This window comes from Dromiciops gliroides, chromosome 1 (assembly GCF_019393635.1).
Source record: "Dromiciops gliroides isolate mDroGli1 chromosome 1, mDroGli1.pri, whole genome shotgun sequence".
NCBI lineage: Eukaryota > Metazoa > Chordata > Mammalia > Microbiotheria > Microbiotheriidae > Dromiciops > Dromiciops gliroides.
Window position 1 is genome coordinate 638,368,516 of NC_057861.1, and position 19,239 is coordinate 638,387,754.

Genomic DNA, 19,239 nt, shown 5'->3' on the forward strand with positions numbered 1-19,239 from the left:
AAAAGAAAACTCCCAGGAACATTATAGCCAAATTATAGAACTCCCAGGTGAAAGAAAAATTATTGCAGGAAGCCAGAAGCAATTCAAATATTGTGGAGCCATAGCTAGGATTATACAGGATCCAGCAGCTTCTATATTAAAGGATTGTCTGGTTTGGAATATGATATTCTGGAAGGCAAAGAATCTAAGATCACAAACAATAGTCACTTACCCAGAAAAAGTGTGTATAATCCTTCAAAGGAAAAAATGGATATTCAATGTCATAGAAGACTTTCAAGCACTGATGAGAAGTCCAGAGCTGAACAGAAAACTTGATTTTTAAAAGCAAACCTGAAGAAAAGCATAAAAAGCTACATAGAAAAGAAATAATAAGGGATTCAATAAGGTTAAACTGTTGATAACCAACATAGGAAGATGATACTTAATAACTTTCTCACTATTAGGGTAGTTAGAAAGAATATACACAGAGGGTACAGGTATAAGTTGAGTGATGGGATGATATTTAAAAAACAACACAAAATTAAGGGATAAGAAATAGGATCACATTGGGAGAAGAGGGAAGGGAGTGGGAGAATGGAGATAAATTACCTCATAAGAAGAGGCACAAAAGACCTATTGCAGTGGAGGGAAAGATGGGGAGTGAAGCTAGGCTTTGCTTGAACCTTACTCTTATTGGAATTGGTTAGAGATGGAATAACATACAATCAGTTGAATATAGAAATCTGTCTTACCCTATAGGCAAGTAGAAGGGGAAGGGAATAAGAGAAAGGAGGACAGAGAGAAGGAAGGGAAAATTGGAGGAGGCAATGGTCAGAAGGAAAACAGTGGTGATAAAGAGGGACAGGAGAGGGGAGAGAGAGAGAGAGAGAGAGAGAGAGAGAGAGAGAGAGAGCGAGTGCACAAAAAATCAAGAATATCAAAAGAATTAATAAAAATGCAAAGGAAGGTGGGCTAACAATACCACATCTTAAATTGTATTATAATGTGGTTATCATCAAAATAGTCCAAAATTGGCTAAGAAATCGAGGTGTGGAACAGTAGAATAGAATAGGTATACAAGACACAGTAGCAAATGACCACAGTGTCTTATAAACTCCAAACCCACAGCTTTTGGGACAAGAACTCACTATTTGACAAAAACTGATGGGAAACTTGGAAAACAGTATGCCAAAACCACGTATAGACAAACCTCTTATACCATATACCAAGATAAAGTCAAAATGGGAACTTGATTTAGATATAAAAGGTAACACCACAAACAAATTGGTAGAGCAAAGAATAGTTTACCTGTCAGATCTATGGAGAAGAGCATAATTTATGACTAAAGAAAAGATAGAGTATTACAATATATAAAATGGATTCTTTTGATTATATTAAATTAAATTTTCCCCCCACAAACAAAACCAATGTAAGCATGATTGGAAGGAAAACAGAAAGCTGGGGAACAATTTTAATAGCAAGTATATTTGATAAAGGCTTCATTTCTCAAACATATAGAGAACTGATTTAAAATTTAAGAATACAAGCCATTCCCCAATTGATAAATGGTCAAAAAATATGGACAGGTAATTTTCAGAAGAAATCAAAGTTCTTTATAGTCATATGAAAAATGCTTTAAATTACTATTGATTAGAGAAAAAATTAATATAATTCTGAGTTATTACTTCGCTGCTATCAGATTAGCTAATATGACAGAAAAGGGAAATAATAAATGTCAAAAGGGATTGGGGAAAAATTGGACACTATTACACTGTTGGTAAAATTGTGAACTGATCCAACCATTCTGGAGAGAAATTTGGAAATTATGTCCAAAGGATAATAAAACTCTGCATACCTTTTGCCCCAACAAACAACTACTATTGTTGCTGTTTGTCCTTCATTCTTGAAGAGGACCATGATATCGGGGTTATGTCATGACTGAATTGGATTTAAGTGAGGCAGGGCTGTGCAAAGTCACCAACCTCACTCTTTCCTTCAGAGCCAGCTGGGTTCAATGGGAAGATATATACTAGGACAACTGGAGATGGCCCAGGATGTTTAAGGCAAATGGGGTTAAGTGACTTGCCCAGAGTTACACAGCTAATAAGCATCATAAGTCACATTTGAACTCAGATCTTCCCAACTTCAGGGCCAATGCTCTATCCCCTGTACCACCTATCTGCCCCAAATACTACACCTAGTCTGTATGCCAAACAGATTTTTTAAAAGGGGGAGAGAACCTGCTTATCCAAAAATATAGTAGCTCTTTTTGTAGTAGCAAAGAATTGGAAATTGAGGGAATGTCCATCAATTAAATGGCTGAAGAAGTTGTGATCTATGATTGTAATGTAATACTTTATGCTATAAGACATGATGAGCAGGTGGATTAAAAAAACACTGAAAAAACTTACACAAGTCAAGTGAAGTGAGCAGAACCAGAGCATTGTACACAGTAACAGCAACATTGTATGATGATTAACTGTGAATAACTTAGCTATTCTCAGCAAACCCAACATGATTCCAAAGGACTCATGAAGAAAAATGCTATTCATCTCCAGAGAAAGAACTGATGTAGTCTGAATGCAAATCAAAGCATACTATTTTTCACTTTAAAATTTTTTTTCATGTTTGTCTGCATTTTCTTTCACAGGTTGATTAATATGGAAGTATATTTTGCATGATTGCACATATATAACCTATATCAAATTGCTTACCATCTCAGGGTTGGGGGAGGTGATTTGTGGGGGAGAGAATTTGGGAACTCAAAATGTTAAAAAATGAATGTTGAAACTTTTCTTTACCTGTTATTGGGAAAAATAAAATATTAAGAAATCCTCTTATATGAACATGAAACTTCTCTGTAATCTTCAATTTTTTTTTGCTTCTCTCATTACTTATTTATGATCTATATTCTCCAATAATTTTTGCTTTTCTCACCTATTGCTAAATTTTCACTGAAATAATTGATTGACAAAGTAGATTTTGATTTAATTTGGAGGGTCTTGTTAAATTATTTGTAGAATTTTTCTATCTTTTCCTCTGCAACAGATGTTGGGACATAGACAAACCAGGCTTGTCTTCAGAAAAACAAACTCTCAAGCTGGAACTGTCCTCAAAACCTTTTCAACCTGGTAGAACCTGTCAGAGCTTATATTCTGCTGCTGTAGCCTTTGGGGACTCAGGGTCACCCCTGTGGTACACTTAGAATGGAATTTTGTGCAGCCCTACATTAATTTTTTAAATGCTGCTTATTAAATACATTATATTTGAAAAGTTAAGAACACTGAAAAGGTCTTTTTTTGGTTTTGCTTTTTTGTTTTTGTTTTTGTTTTTGGTGAGGCAATTGGGGTTAAGTGACTTGCCCAGGATCTCACAGCTAGTAAGTGTTAAGTGTTTGAGGTCGGATTTGAACTCAGGTCCTCCTGAATCCAGGGCCGGTGCTTTATCCACTGTGCCACCTAGTTGCCCCGGGTTGAAAAGGTCTTGACAAATTTTAGGGAATCCATGAACATGGATGGGAAAAGTTGCTATCTTTATGTTTTTTAACTTCTAACTGAAATTTAGCATTTCCTTCAGTTATTATTTAAAAAACAAACAAACAAACATTACACTCATAAGGGGTTTATAGGTTTTACTAGATTGCCAAATGGGTCTATGACACCAATAAGGGTTAAGAATATTTGATCTAGTCCAATCCCCTTGAGCCATGTCTGAGGAAACTGAACAGAAAGAGAGGAAGTGGCTTACCCAAAGTAAGTAGTAAGCTAGTAAATAGAAAAGCCTGTATTTAAACCCAGGGCCCCCTGGATCCAAACGCAGGACTTTCCCTGCTATATCAGTATGATTGCAAAGTCTAAAGCACATTAGGTAGGATATATTACCCAGAATATCCCAGAATAGCCCTGCAACATGGGCATCATCAAGGTATTCATTGGCATGGTATTAACAGTGGAAGTCATGCCAAGTAGGTTGAAAGAAAGAGAAAGAAAGCCAGTATTCTCCTCAATAGAGTTTACAGCCAATTTTAAATAGATGTGTGCCATGGCACTTAATTCAAACAGTTAACAATCTGGGGCAGGCTTTATCAGTGAGCAGATGACTAGTTCTAGCAGCCCTACTTAAACTGTTATCAGCAGTGCCTGGAAATTTATGGAGAATTTTATGGCAGGATTAAAAAGAGATGCCCTGGCCTTATAGCTCAAAAACATCATGATTTCATGCCAAAGACAAATCACCTATCATGGATTGAAGCAGAGCTCTCCAAATCTGAATATTGCTTGATAATTTGAGCAGGTGTATGTTGTGTTGTTTTGGGGTGTGTGTGTGTGTGTGTGTGTGTGTGTGTGTGTGTGTTTAAAGCTGTTAAATCTCTAAATCCCCTTCTGCTAAGCCAATATCACATCAGGAAGCACTAAGTAGTTGCTGCACTAAGGATTCTCTCCTTTGCTAAAATGCTGATTTTTAAAATACACTTTCAGCTGGTGCCCACTATTGCAAGTTCTTGCTTCCAGAAACCAGTGCCTTGACACATATGTCAAAACATTTCTGAATTAACACTCTACAGTCCAGCACCTTCAGGTTGATGGACTTTCCCTAGTGCACACTTTGCAAGAAGCTAAAAATAGGCAGACTGCAATTAAGGCAAGCTCAGAGGAGGAGAGGCTGGTGGGTGACCAACAGGGTCAGTACCCTGGATGCAGGCCAGACACAATTCTCAGCCAGCAATGTTCTGGCAAAGCCAATTTTTTCATTAAAATTGCTGGGATAAGGCAGAATGAAAAATCAAGCATTTTTGAGGTTAAAAATAGCTTTGGACAAACTGTGGATGTCTAAGAAAACAGTCCAAATTCCTGCTCATGTTTAAGGAACAAAACTAGTTTCTTCACCAGTGCTTGGGTCTTGAGGGGTTTGGGGTTGGTGGTGGAGGGAGAGACTCTGAGGAAGGATTTCTACACAGCCATTTTCTTCTTAATTAAAAAAAATTCCTTTGGGAAGCCTCTTGTTGGGAGGAGTGGGAAAAAAAAAACCCAACAACCATCTTCCTCAAAGACATTTCAGTATAATTTTAGACTGACTTTCAGTAAAAATTCAAGCAAAAAAACCCAACCCCAAATCACTGAAGTCTCTGTACATCTCTTTTGTTTCATCAGAGGATACACACATAGTAGGACATCACAGTTTTCCCAATTATCCCTGAGAAGAAAAGAGACCTTCGGGCTCTATTTAGAGAATCAGAGAATTACACATCTAGACCAAGAAGGCTCCTTAGAGGCTACTGAATGTGGCCCCCTCCTTTTACATAGAAAATGAGGCAAAAGGAGGTAAATCGACTTGTCTGTGGTTACCGGTGGCAGAGTCAGGATTCAAATCCAATTCGTCTGACTTTCAAACCATTTCTCTACATAATGGTGAATTCTTCTTATGCTCACATTTTACTACTGAAGAAAATGAAGCCCATGAATAGGAAGTGATTTACCCAAGGTCACAAAGTATCCCAATGGAGGGAGCTATTACTATGAACCCAAGCGTCTCGGCTCCTGGTCTTCTAGCCTCCTGGCTATGTCATCTTGCCTTCCCATTAGAGGTGTTCTGTATGCAATTCTATGCATGGACTAATAAGGGGCAACATGGAACACTAATGCCAAAAATGTTGCAATCTATTTAAGGCAATACTTTATACCATTTGCTACCAAGGTGGAGTGTTCCCTTCAGGGTTACTAAGTATGTACTCTGCCCAACTGCATCTAATCTGGCCCACTAAGCTTTTGTTAAGCAACTCTTGGGTACAGAGCAATGTTCTAGGCATCAAGGATATGAAGACAAAATGAAAAACAGCTTCCACCCTGGTGGAGATTATGCTCTACTGAGAAAATATAACATATAAACCATTTAGACATAAATAATAATTTGCCACAGCAAATTAGGAAAGGAAGGAATAGTTTATCTCACAGGTCTATAGAGAGGAGAAGAATTTATGATCAAACAAGAGAGAGAGAATATTGTGAAATGCAAAGTGGATCATTTTGATTACATTAAATTAAATAGATTTTGTACAAACAGAAGCAATGCAGCCAAGATTAGAAGTAAAATGGAAAGCTGGTAAATAATTTTTGTTTTGTTTTGTTTTGTTTTGATGAGGCAATTGGGGTTAAGTGACTTGCCTAGGGTCACACAGCTAGTAATTGTTAAGTGTCTGAGGCGGGATTTGAACTCAGGTCCTCCTGAATCCAGAGCCAGTGCTTTATCCACTGCGCCACCTAGCTGCCCTGGTAAATAATTTTTATAGCCAATGTTTTTGATAAAGGCCTCATTTCTAAAATATATAGAGAATTAAAACAAATTTACAAGAATATGAATCATTTCATAATTGAGAAATGATCAAAGGATATGAACAGGCAGTTTTCAGATGAAGAAATCAAAGCTATCTATTGCTATATGAAAAATGCTCTCACTATTGATTGGAGAAATGCAAATTGAAACAACTCTGACATACTACCTCATACCTAACATTGGCTAATATGACAAAAAAAGGAAAATAATAAATGTTGGAGAAGCTGTAGAAAAATTGGAACACTAATTCATTTTCAATAGAGTTGTGAACTGATCCAACCATTCTGGAAAGCAATTTGAACCTATGCCCAAAGGGTGATGAGGCTGTACATACCCTTTGACCCAGTAATACCACTATTAGTCTGCATCCCAAAGAGATCATAAAAAGGGGAAAAGGACCCACATGTTCAAAAATATTTATAGTAGCTCTCTTTGTGGTGGCAAAGAATTAGAAATCAAGGGGATGCCCATCAATTGGGGAATGGCTGGGCAAGTTGTGGTATATGAATGTAATGGAATACTATCGTGCTATTAGAAATGATGAGTAGGTAGATTTCAGAAAAACATGGAAAGGCTTAAGTGGACTGATGCTGAGTGAAGTGAGCAGAACCAGGAGAACATTATACACAGTGACAGCAATATTGTGTGATGACCAACTGTGATAGACTTAGCTCTTCTCAGCAATACAATAATCCAAGACAATTCCAAAGGACTCATGATGAAAAATGCTTCTACATCCAGAAAAAGAACTGTAGAATCTGAATGGAGATTGAATCATTCTGTTTCTATTTTTTCTTTTTTGAGGTTTTCATCTTTTGTTCTTATTCTTCTTTCATAACATGATTAATGTGAAAAAATGTTTAATATGACTGTACATATATAACCGATATCAGATTACCTTCTGCCTTGGGGAGGGGGGAGGGAAGGGAAGAAGGAAGAAAATTTGGAACTAAAAATCTTTTAAAAAATGTTGAAAACTATATTTACATGTATCTGGAAAAATACTATTAAGATTGAAAAAAATAAACACATAGCCCCTTTGCCCCCACCACACACACACACACACACACAATGTGATCTAGGCCTGCTTGTTGGGATCATTCTACAGTTCTGGAGATTCAGGCTTTCCTTCTAATACTGCTGTGTCAAATTCACATACAGTTAACAACCAGCTAGAGGACTTACCTTGTCTTTAAAGTCTGTGTGGTTCTGAAGAATGGCTCTGTGGTAGGTAGCTGTCCTCACAAAGTCCTGTAGCATATTCTGCTGTTGGGATATACACCCATAAAACTAAAAGGAAAGATAAGTTGCAGAATCACACAACTGGAAGAACCCTTAAAGAACATTGAATTCAATCTCATCATTTTACAGATTGGGAAACTGAGGTCCAGAATGGGGATGTACTGCGTTCAGGGTCACATATGCCTGGTAAGCACCAGAGACAGAATTTGAAGCCAAAACATCTAGTTCCTCCAAGATTGGTAGGAAAGATAGATTTCTTTTTTTTTTCTTTTTCTTTTTTTTTTTTTTTAGTGAGGCAATTGGGGTTAAGTGACTTGCCCAGGGTCACACAGCTAGTAAGTGTTAAGTGTCTGAGGCCGGATTTGAACTCAGGTACTCCTGACTCCAGGGCCGGTGCTCTATCCACTGCACCACCTAGCTGTCCCGAAGATAGATTTCTAACTCACATAGTGCACATCTGTCTTCGGTTTGATTCAGTGCAACTCAATTCCACACATACACTAACTAAACCTCTTCTGTGTACAAGACTCAAAATGTTCAGAGGATTGAGGAGTAATCTCCATTAAAAACAAACAGAATCACAAAGCAGGTAGAGGATATGAAGTGGAATATACCAGAGAAAGAGAAGGAAGACAAGGAGCACAGGGCTTGAAATAAAGGTGGCCCCAAGTAACATTTGCCTTGCCCTCACCCCTACAACAACATCACAGTAGGGTAATGCACCATGACAGTTTGGTGAATCATTGACATCCTCTCTTTCCATTGTGGGCTTTTGCCTGGGAAGATGGAAAACAGGTAGTGGCCAAGAGATCCTAGCTCTAGAGATCATTTTACAGAGGAGGAAACTGAGGCCCAGGGAAATTAAGCAACTTGCCCAAAGATATAGGTGGTGTCAGAAGTGAGATCTGAACAAATAACCCCCAACTGTTTGGTCCTGACCTACCTCTTGCTCCACACTCAATGCTAAAATAAAACATGTATTTCTTAAAACTATTGCACTTAAGTAGAAATGCCCTTTTATTAAACAAACGACAAAGTGCCAATAACCTTAAATCATTCCCAAGTTTCAAAAACCTGATTCACTATTAATGCTAATAAGAGGGTCTCTTCAAATGTGTAAACCGATACGGTTGTCCTATGAAATCTGAAAAGTAATAATTCCAAGAGAGTTGTCGTTCACACACCTAATGATCAAGTGGGACCATGTCAATGTTCTTCTCCTAATTATCAAGTTGAATATAGTTCTGTCTATGCAGTAGTAAACCCAAGGAGTTAGGAATTCATTATTTCCCCCAAATCATATGTAGATATAGATATGTCTATCTATATATATTTCATAGTAATCATAGATATTTGAGCTGGAGGAAACCTTAGAGATCATGTTCAGTTCAATGAGCACTTATTATGTGTCAGGTATCATGCTAGAGACACAGAAACAAAAATGAAATATTCCCAGCCCTCAGGGAATTTATATTCTGCTTGGTGAAACAGCACAAACCTAGAGAAATACAGACAAGCTAAGTACAAAGTAATTTCAGTAACACCTCAAAGGAACATGAAAGTTGTAGGAGGCAGCAGTTGAGCTGAGTCTAAAAGGAATCCAGGAATTTCAAAAAGTGGAGTTGAGGAAGGAGACCATTTCAGATATAGGGGACAGCCTATTCAAAGGTATGGAGACAAGAGAATAAATATCACATTGTAACTAGGGCTATTTGCTTAGAGCAGAGAATACATGAGGAAGAATAATTTGTAGTCGGTTTGGAAAGACAGGTTGGAGCCATATTAGTAAGGGTTTTAGGTATCAAAGCAAGGAGTTAGTATTTCATCCTAGGGATTAGAAGTCACTGAAGAGGTGGTACAGCAGATAAAAGGATGGGCCTGGAGTCAGGAAAACTTGAGTTCTGAGCCAGCCTCAGCTGTGGGAAGCTCTGTCTGCTTCAGTTTTTTCAATTATAAAATGGGGATCATGAAAGCATCTCTTTCATAGAGTTGTTGTGAAGATCAAATGAGATACTATTTGTAAAGAGCTTAGCTTAGTGCTCAGCACTTAAGAGGCATTTAATAATGCCTCCCCTGCCCTGCCCTCCTTTCCCTTTCCTCTTCCCTGCTTTTCTTTTCCCTCTTCCCATCTTCAGTTGAGGAGTGACATGGTTAGATCTGGGTTTGGCAGGTATGAGAAGGGCAGACGGGAGAGAATGAATACAGTCCAATACAGACCAATAGAATATAAGAATACAGACTAATTAGGAGGCTAGTGAGACTGTCCAGGTGAGAGCGGGTAAAAGCCTGAATAAGAGTGGAGAGAATAGGACAGAGGCAAGAATGTTATGGAGGAAGGATTGACAGGACTTGGCAATTTATGGACTATGTGGGGTGAAAATGAAGTCTTGAGGATGACCCCATGGTTTCTGACTTGAGGATTAAAAGGATGATGTGCATTAACCTGGGTGTATGGAAAGACGGGAGGCTCTTGATAGAAATAAGGAAATAACATGGATTTAGGAGTAAAAAGATAACTAAGGTTTCCCTACTCATGTGTCTTACTGCTAGATTTCTCTAAGTTCATTGTCATTCCTCCCTTAGGAACTATGTGCATTGGTGAGAGAGTCTGACCCAGGTTTATGGGTAGACTGTGCTGTTTAATGATTCCTGATTTTGCTTTCTAGTAAGTAATTTGTTGCTGTTGTTCAGATATTTCAGTTGTGTTCAACTCTTCATGACCTCATCTAGGATTTTCTTGGCAAAGAAACTGGGGTGGTTTGCCCTTTTCTTCTCCTTACAGATGAGGAAACTGAGGCAAACAGGATTAAGTCACTTGCCCAGGATCACACAGCTAGTAAGTGTCTGAGGCCAGGTTTGAACTTGGGAAGATGAGTCTTCTTGACTCCAGGCCAGGCACTCTATTCACTGTACCACCTAGCTGCCCTCTCCATTGAGTAAAGGTTATGATTATTCTTGTTTTTGTTTTCTTGTTAAGTATATTTTTTAAAGAGTTAATATTGTGTTTTTTGTTGTTTGTTTGTTTGTTTTTTGCGGGGCAATGAGGGTTAAGTGACTTACCCAGAGTCACACAGTTAGTAAGTGTCAAGTGTCTGAGGCTGAATTTGAACTCAGGTCCTCCTGAATCCAGGGCTGGTGCTTTATCCATTGTGCCACCTAGCTGCCCCCCAAGAGTTAATATTGTGACTGATTTTGTATTTTTAAAAAAACATATCATTGGGGGCTCAGGAGCTCTAGGAGTGTAAGAAATGTATCTCCTCTATAGTGGGGTTACCACTAGGATCTCAAGAGTGAGTAGCAGCTTCCTCTCCTAAGATGCCACACCAATATCTATCAGAATTGTGAGTGAGTGAGTGTTAGTTCAGGAGAGAAAAAAAGCTTGAAGAGAGTTGGAGTTTACACAAATGGGGAAACTGGAGCCTGTAGAGAAGCGACTCACCCATGGTTACACAACCAAGGAATACTTGGCGTGGATTCAAGTTAACATCTTCTGGCTATGGCCAAGATTCAGGGCTCTGGCCTTCCCCAAGAAAGTTAAGAAGTAGCATGGAGTCATGTTATATAGTCTTCAGGAATTACTGAGAATATCACTTGGGACAAGGCCTTGTGATCAGTGCTTATCAGTGAGTGTTAGGAAATGTGATCAGCGCTACTTAGGGAATGAAAGTAAACTGTGGCACAAGTAGAGAGCCTGGCCAGCCTCTGGACAGTTAGGGGGTAGTTCCCCGAGGAAGAGATGCCCAACCCTTTTACTGAGAGATAAGAAGGGCTGAAGATTTGAAATGAGGTTACTGCCACCCTCTTTACAAATAGAATCAGAGGCACAGGTACTTTTTTTCCTGACCCAGAATAATAGGGCTCTCAAAAAACAGCTGGAGTGTCACTAGTGGGCGAATATGAATGCATGCAGAGGCACTGTGAACACAGAGGATAAGCCTCAAGAGGATGGAATCCCTGATCAATGCTAAAAATTTTTGTTTCTGCTAAAAGAGCATAATCATGGACCAGATGATAGTATCATTATGACTATTACTAATTTTGGTAATTTAATCGTCCTCTGAGGGAAAAACATGGGGGGAGTGGGAAGAGTAATGGATTTGGAGATCAAGGTTCAAGGTCCAGTTGTCACTTAGTAGTTGTGTGGTTTGGGAATTCAATTCTCCTGGACCTCAATTTGCTCATTTATGAAATGAGTAGACTAGAAATGAGGTTGGATTAGATCTTTAAGGTCCCTTCCAGCTTTAATATTCTGTGACTCAATAATTCACAGTTCACTTGGCACTTTTAAGTCTGTAAAGTGCTTTCAACAACAAACCTGTGAGGAAGGTATTAATAAAATTGTACCATTTTACAGATGAGGAAACAGGCCTCCAGATGAAATGACTTGCCCTGGGTGAGAGAACAAGTAAAAGGATTCAGCACTTGCACCCAAATTCTCTGGTCCAGCATTGATCCAATACTTCTTCAACCACAACAGGCTGACTCTCCACCAGTAGAAGGACCCTCAGAGTTCCCCTGGCTAATATCCATAATGCACAGGTGGAGCTATGAGCATAATGGCAGGCTAGAAGATGCTTCTCATAGAAGGAAGGGCAACCAAAGCCATGCAGAGTTCATATACAAAATCACTGCTGGACATTAGTTACTATGATTTGATTGTTGCAGGAGACGATAAGATCACTGGATTTAGAGCCAGAAGAGACCTTTTTTTTTTTTTTTGGGCAATTGGGGTTAAGTGACTTGCCCAGGGTCACACAGCTAGTGTTGTGTCTGAGGCCGGATTTGAACTCAGGTCCTCCTGAATCCAGGGCCAGTGCTCTATCCACTGCACCACCTAGCTGCCCTAGAAGAGACCTTAAAGATCAAATAGTGCAACCTCTTTAGTTTGCAGATGAGGAAACTGAGCTCCCAAGTGGCAAAATGACTTGCCTAAAGTTAGATATACAGGCAGTAAGCGGCAGAGCCAGAATTTATGTCTAGGTCTGCTTTCTCTAAACCCAGTGATCTTTCTACTACATCAAGATTCTGTTAGTTGATTTTTATTTCCATAAAGATTCCTTTGGAACAATGTGGCCAACGCACTTGTACACTGGGGAAAAGGTGTCGGAATATGTCTGAGGAAGAGACTTCTTTCCATGTTTTTAGTGGAAGATTGAGCTATGAGATATTCATGACAACCTAACATGGAATCTGAGGGTTCCTTTTGCCTTGGAGCTCTCTGACAAATGGGTTACACAAGGGTACAGAAATATTTCCTGCTGCAGCCCTCCACTGCTGCCATAACAAATTTCCATAGGAGTTTAAGTTTTCACAAAACACTTTCCCTACAATAACACTGTGAGATAGGTAGTGCTGATATATTTACATACTGTTGGACATTGAGGTAAATATGATGACTGGATGCAAGGGCTCAAGGGAGAACCCTGAGTAAAGAAACACTGCTTTAGGTAATTTCTCAAATGGAAGACTGAAATTCTAGGCTATATGACATCATAAAGTGCAGAACCCAAGAAGACTTGGATTCAAATCCAGGTTAAATCTGTCATTTACTGGACTGTGAGGGAAATCACATTTAAACTTCCTGAGTCTCAGCTTCCTCATCTGTGAAATAGGCTAGTAATCCCTGTAGCACCTACCTCACAGCATAGTTGAGCATTAAAAAGAAAACATACATCTTAATCTCCAATCATGATATCAGTGTTAGCCACTATTATTTTCCTTCATACCTGAAAATACTGTGCAGCAGAGGCCGCCTCTGTTCGCTGACTGAACACTGAGTGTTCCTTCTTCTGCTTCCGATATCTCTCTAAGGCATTTGAAAATGTACTGTATTCTGAAAGGGAAAAGTACAGGTAAAAGTCCATATACTTGGAATGGCAGGACCTACCAAGCTGCTTGCCCTCAAGAAGGACAACTGAAAAAAATAAGAGTGGAGGACAGTGCCTTTGCCTCTTTCTAACATCTTGGGAAGCATTGGGGCAGTGGTAGAGTGGCAGCCATATTTGGCTTTGCCCATTCAGAGAGAACACAACTTTATTTACATTACTTTCAAATCCCTCCCCTGGTGCTCATTTCCTGTGTGACCTTGGACAAGTTGTTAACTTTCCTGATCTGCAGTTTCCTTATCTATAAAATGAGAGGGTTGGACTAGAGATGGCCTCTGAAGTCTCTTCTAGCCCTATATCTATTATCCAAAATTATCCTTCTTAAAACTTGTTTGTTCTTGCTTTCTCAATTGAGGGGGTGGGAATAATAAGCATTTATATAATTCCCACTATATGAAATAGGGAATTATGTGCTTAGTGCTTTACAAACATGGGGGTGGGAAGGTAGGAGGGAGGGAAGAGGGATTTTTGTTTGAAAAAATTAACTAATAAAACTGTTTTGCTCCAATGGCATCATTAAACTTCAAGGTGAGACTTCTCAGAGATATGGGCAGATAATATGCTTATAAGTGTCTTTGTCTAGCTAGTACAGACAGCCCCAGCACAGGCTTTAAGGTAGTTTGATGACAAATTCCAAAAGGTGGGGCGGAGAGAGAAATTTCAGAGAAGATATTTTCCTGGACTTAAATTAAACTCACTATCTGATAAAGGATAACACAAACACAGATAAAAAGAACACATGATAAGTACATTAGAGAGTTATGGAAATGATTATCTTAGGAGTGAAAAGATTTTTATCAGTAATCTTATGCAACCTGGCTGCCAATGATTTGGCCATTAAGAAACTGAAGTCCAGAAAGGAAAAGTGATTTGTCTAAGGTCACACACCTACTAAGTGGCAAGTGTAAGATGTAAAATGAAGTGATATGTTGGGGTGGTGGCTGTTGGCCAGGGAAAGAGAAGGTGGAGACAGATCATTATTGAATGGAAGAATTAACAAAGGTGCCAAAAACCTGAACTCAGCAATTTATAGGATTTATAGATCTACAATTGGGAGGAACCTTCGAGGTTATTGAGTATAACCCCTTCCTCATTCCAAACCCAGTGCTCTTTCTACTATACTGGGCTGACTCTCATTTATTAACTGCCTACTACATACATGACACTGTGCTTCTTGCCTTCAGAGCTTAAAGTCTACAGGGGAGGATAATATATAGAAATAAAATCCAATACAGGGCAGGATCATATATTTAGAATAGAAGAAACCTTGGGGTCATCCAGTTCAATACCCTCATTTTAGAGAAGAGAAAACTTAGGATGCAGAGAGTTTGTGACCTGCCTAATATCACATAAGAAGTACGCAGCAAACCTGAGATTTGAACACAGGTTCTTTGATTTCAAATCCAGTATTCTCTCCACTTTCAATTTGACAGATCCAATTAAGGCACTCTAGGAAATCCGAGGAGGGGGAAATCATTAGAGAGGCCATGTTTCCTTATAGATCTGGAGTTAAGGACCTGTGCAAAAATACTCAGAATCCCTGCTATTGAATATGGGGCCTTTGACAAAGTCATTTAATCGTTTTGAGCCTAGGTTTTCTTCTCTGGAAAAAGAACAGCTCGATCTAAGTGGCCTCTAAAGTCCCCCTAAGTTCTAAATTCTATGATCATTTGACTATCTGATCTCTAGGGACTCTTTCAATTTTAATGATCTATGACTGTGTTTCAGCTGCTGGGATCAGGGATAACTTTACTGAAGAAGCTACCCTATGAGTGAGACCTCACAGGTCAAGTGAGGGAAGGAAAATGTTCCAGGCAGGAGGAAGGAGGATGAAGGAAGAGAACAGTTCACAGTCTGGCTGAAATGTAGATTTCAGGAAAGGAAGTAAATGGGAAATAAGCCTGGATGTGTAGGGTGTAGTCAGACTGGTGTGCATTGAGGGCTTTTGGGCAGGTTAGTGATGGTGCATTAGGAAGTAGAACATAGAATAGAAGGTCCTCGTGTTTTATTTTTGAATGCCTTCTGCACAGTAGGCACTCAAGTGTTTGACAAATAAATGCTCATTTAATGAACAAGGATGATTATTTTGATAGCCTTGTCAAAGTTGGACGGGTGAGGAAGGATAGACCTGCAACATTATTACAATATTTCAGTAATGTGAGTGGAAGGGAGTTTAAGGCAGATATAAGATAACATGAAGATGGAATCTGCAGGGAAAGATGAAGGAGGCAGCAGCTAGGTGGCACAGTGGATAAAGTACCAGCCCTGGATTCAGGACCCTCTGAGTTCAGATCTGGCCTCAGACACTTGACACTTAACTAGCTGTGTGACCCTGGGCAAGTCACTTAACCCTCATTGCCCTGCAAAAAACAAAAACAAAAACAAAAACAAAAAAGAAAGAGGAAGGAGGCAGGAGAATCAAAGGTTATGCTTAGGTTCTGAGTTTGGGTGACAGGGAATATGGCTGCACCATAGCAGAAAGGGAGTCTGGGTGAAGAAGGAAGAAGATGTTTTTATTTGGGGACATTTTGAATTTTGGCTGCTAGTAGGATAATCAGGTGAAGAAGTCCTGCAGGCATTTTTACATGTAGAACTGGAGCTCAGAGGAGGTATTGAGGCTGAATCAATATAGTTGCCAGAGATGTGGGGGTGTGGCTTTTGAGCAGGGATTTAAAGGATGAGTAGAAATCGATAATGAATAAAATTAGGAGTTTCAGTTGTTCCCTCACTGGGGGTTTCATCTAAGTAAAGATTTAGGGTTTGGAAACCTTATGAGGTCCATCTGTCTCTATTCTCAATTAGTTCCTGCACATAGAGTATATCCTAGATGCAAATCAAAGAGCTAAAGTGAGGAAGAAATGTGGGTAGAAAGCCATAATTAAAATAAGAAAAAAAAAAGGCAGAAGATTTTGAAAATGTTTTTGTACCAGGGATTCTTAGGCTTTCTAAACTTTACAGCATTCTACCATCTACCTAAAGACATCAAATCATTTCCTGGTATTTAAATCTCCATCCCTTCTTTTTACAGCTTTCTTTTAGATTATTAAAGTTTTCCCAGGTAGATTACTAAGCAGTTCTCTGAACTTAACATGTTCTCTACTATTTCTGTGCAGCTGCACAGGCAGTCCCTAAGCCTAGAATGCACTCTCTCCTCATCTCGAACTTGTAGAACTTACCTCACTGTAGATGCTTAGTTTAGATACCCTCTTCTGTGAAGCTTTCCCTCACCCACACACCCCTAGCTGAAAGTGTTCATTTTAACTTCGGATGTTCCTAAAGGACTTTATCTGAACCTTTCCTTTGCCCTTCACCCCCATCATGCCCTACCACTTATTATATTTATCTCTGCATGTTCAGTCACTTTTCGGTCAGGTCCCACTCTCTGTTGGGATACAGGAGTTGTTTGCTATTCCCTTCCTCTTATTTTACAGATGAGAAACTAAGGTAAATAGGGTTAAGTGACTTGCCTAGGGTCACAAAGATAGGAGGTGTCTGAGACTGATTTGAACTCATGAAGATAAGTCTTCCTGATGCTAAGCCTATCTCTGCATATATATTATATGTCCTAAGAAGAATGTTAGGTCCTTGAGGGCAAGGACTCTCATTGTTTATATTTTTATTCTTGGCACCTGGTATAGTGGCATATACTTAATGAATGGCTGTTTAATTTTTTTAAAAAATAGGTGACTTTGGGGCAGCGAGGTGGCACAGTGGATAAAGCACTGGCCCTGGATTCAGGGGGACCTTAGTTCAAATGCGGCCTCAGACACTTGACATTTACTAGCTGTGTGACCCTGGGCAAGTCACTTAACCCTCATTGCCCTGCAAAAACAAATAAAAACAGGTGACTTTAAAATAATTAAGTTGATTTTTTTGTATAGTTCTTAAACAACTTCTTAAGGAACTTTAATCCTCAAACAACTCCCTAGATATAGTGAGCATATTATTATCTCCATTTTATTTTATTCTCTAATTCATTCACCAGAAAGCTGTGAAATTAATATTACTAAATCTCCCCTAACTCAGATCTTCAGTAGCTCTGCCTCATCTCTAGGAGAAAGTATATCTTCAACCTGGCATTTAAGCATATCACATCCTCTACAGACTGGTTACCACCTTTCCAGTCCCATTTCACATTACCCTCCTTCGTGTGCTCTCCCTTCATATGTTCTTTAGAAGGAGCTCGGTGGCCCAATGGGTAGAGTGCTGGACCTGAAGTCAGGAAGATCTGAGTTCAAATATGGCCTCAGACACTTCCTTGTAGGCAAGTCACTTAACTTCTCTGACCCTTGGCTTCTTCAACAGTAAAATGGGAATAATAATGGCAACTACCCCCTAGGGTTGTTGTGTGGATCAAAGCATCTAGCACAGTGCCTGACACATAGTAGATGCTTTATAAATGTTTGTTCCCTTCTCCCCCTTCTCTTCCAGTTAAACTGGTGACTGTTTTTGCTTCTTTTGTCCTTGCCTTTGCCCAGATGGGTCTCCTCTCAAATGTTTTCCCATCTCTGCCAATCCCTACCTTCCTTCAAAGGACAATTCAGGTGCCATCTCCTATGCAAGCTTTGGCTGGTTCCTTTGGTTGTTTGCTAGCATTATATCCCCCTTTTGAAATTTCTTGAATATATTTTATTCATTTCTATATTTTTCTGTGTGTTCATTCAGTCTGCCCATTAAGATTTAAACTCCATGGGGGGAGGGGTTGTTTTGCTTTTGTCTCTATATCAATAGTGCCTTGCACATATTAGGTGCTTAATAAGTGTTTAATTAAATTAAACAAAGGCCTGGAGAGCTAAATTGAATTGCCCAGGGTCATATAACTAGTAATTAGCAGATTTAAGCTACATATCCAGGTCCTCTGATTCTAATTTCAATGAATATTTCACAATATCATGGTAATCTCTATGCCACAAGTATAACAGGTCAGTTATCATCATTCTCTTTATTCTTTGGAAGGAGAAACCAAATTCTTCAATCTGCACATTCAATTATGGCTATGGTCATGACTATAAGCCTACCCTTTTGAATTTCTGGCCTGAATCATTAAAATACATCATTTTCTATTTGGGCCACATATTTATACTCCTTTACCTGGCCTTCTGGGACAAACCAATTTCTTTTGTATCTGCATCTCTCAAATACTTGCTATTTTAAGCGATCCTGTTTGAGGGTCTGCTTGTGCAGTCAATTCATTTAGTAAGATGCCAGGCTACTTTTTTGTTATGAAAGGGTAATGACTAATTGGTGACACAGGTGACCACACCTAGAACTATAGAGGCTAGCATATGCTTTAGGGTTTGAAGAGAGCCTTATAAATCATTTGACTTTGGTACTTTGAGGCAGGTACTATTATCACCCAAATTTTACAGGTGAGAAAACTGAGGCTAAAGTATGTTAAGTGACTTGCCTAGGGGTCAAATAGACAGTAAGTGTCTGAAGCAGGAGTTAAACTCAGGTCTTCCTTACTTCAAGTCCTCTGCTCTATCCACTGAACCACCTGGCTGTTCAGACAATATAAAAGAAAGTGGACATTTGCCAATATGACTAAGACATGGCTGCTTTCTTTGCATCAGTTTTGAATTGTACCAAACTATGATCCATTCCTCTGTGTCTGTGTGTGTGTGTGTGTGTGTGTGTTTGTGTGTAGTTTGATCATGGAAGTGTTCATCAACTTGATTAATTCCTCACTCAATCTGAGAAGTTTATAGGGCATAAGCCTCTAGTTGGAGGCATCTGAGGGGCACCTTCTCATGTAGAGGTGGGCATGTCCACTGGGGATATTGATGAGAGTATGTAGAACTCC

At 39.2% G+C, this 19,239-nt stretch overlaps 1 protein-coding gene across 3 annotated transcripts in view; it reads right to left on the reverse strand.

Annotated features, from left to right (window-relative positions):
• Window positions 1-19,239, reverse strand: part of LOC122736007 (histone-arginine methyltransferase CARM1-like) — a 271,431-nt gene that overhangs the window by 105,862 nt on the left and 146,330 nt on the right. For all 3 annotated transcript variants that reach the window (XM_043977993.1, XM_043977980.1, XM_043977985.1), the window contains exons 3-4: window positions 13,278-13,384; window positions 7,495-7,599 (exon numbers count right to left, since the gene is read on the reverse strand). In XM_043977993.1, coding sequence (XP_043833928.1) covers window positions 7,495-7,599; window positions 13,278-13,384 — 212 coding nt within the window. The remainder of the gene's footprint in view (window positions 1-7,494; window positions 7,600-13,277; window positions 13,385-19,239) is intronic.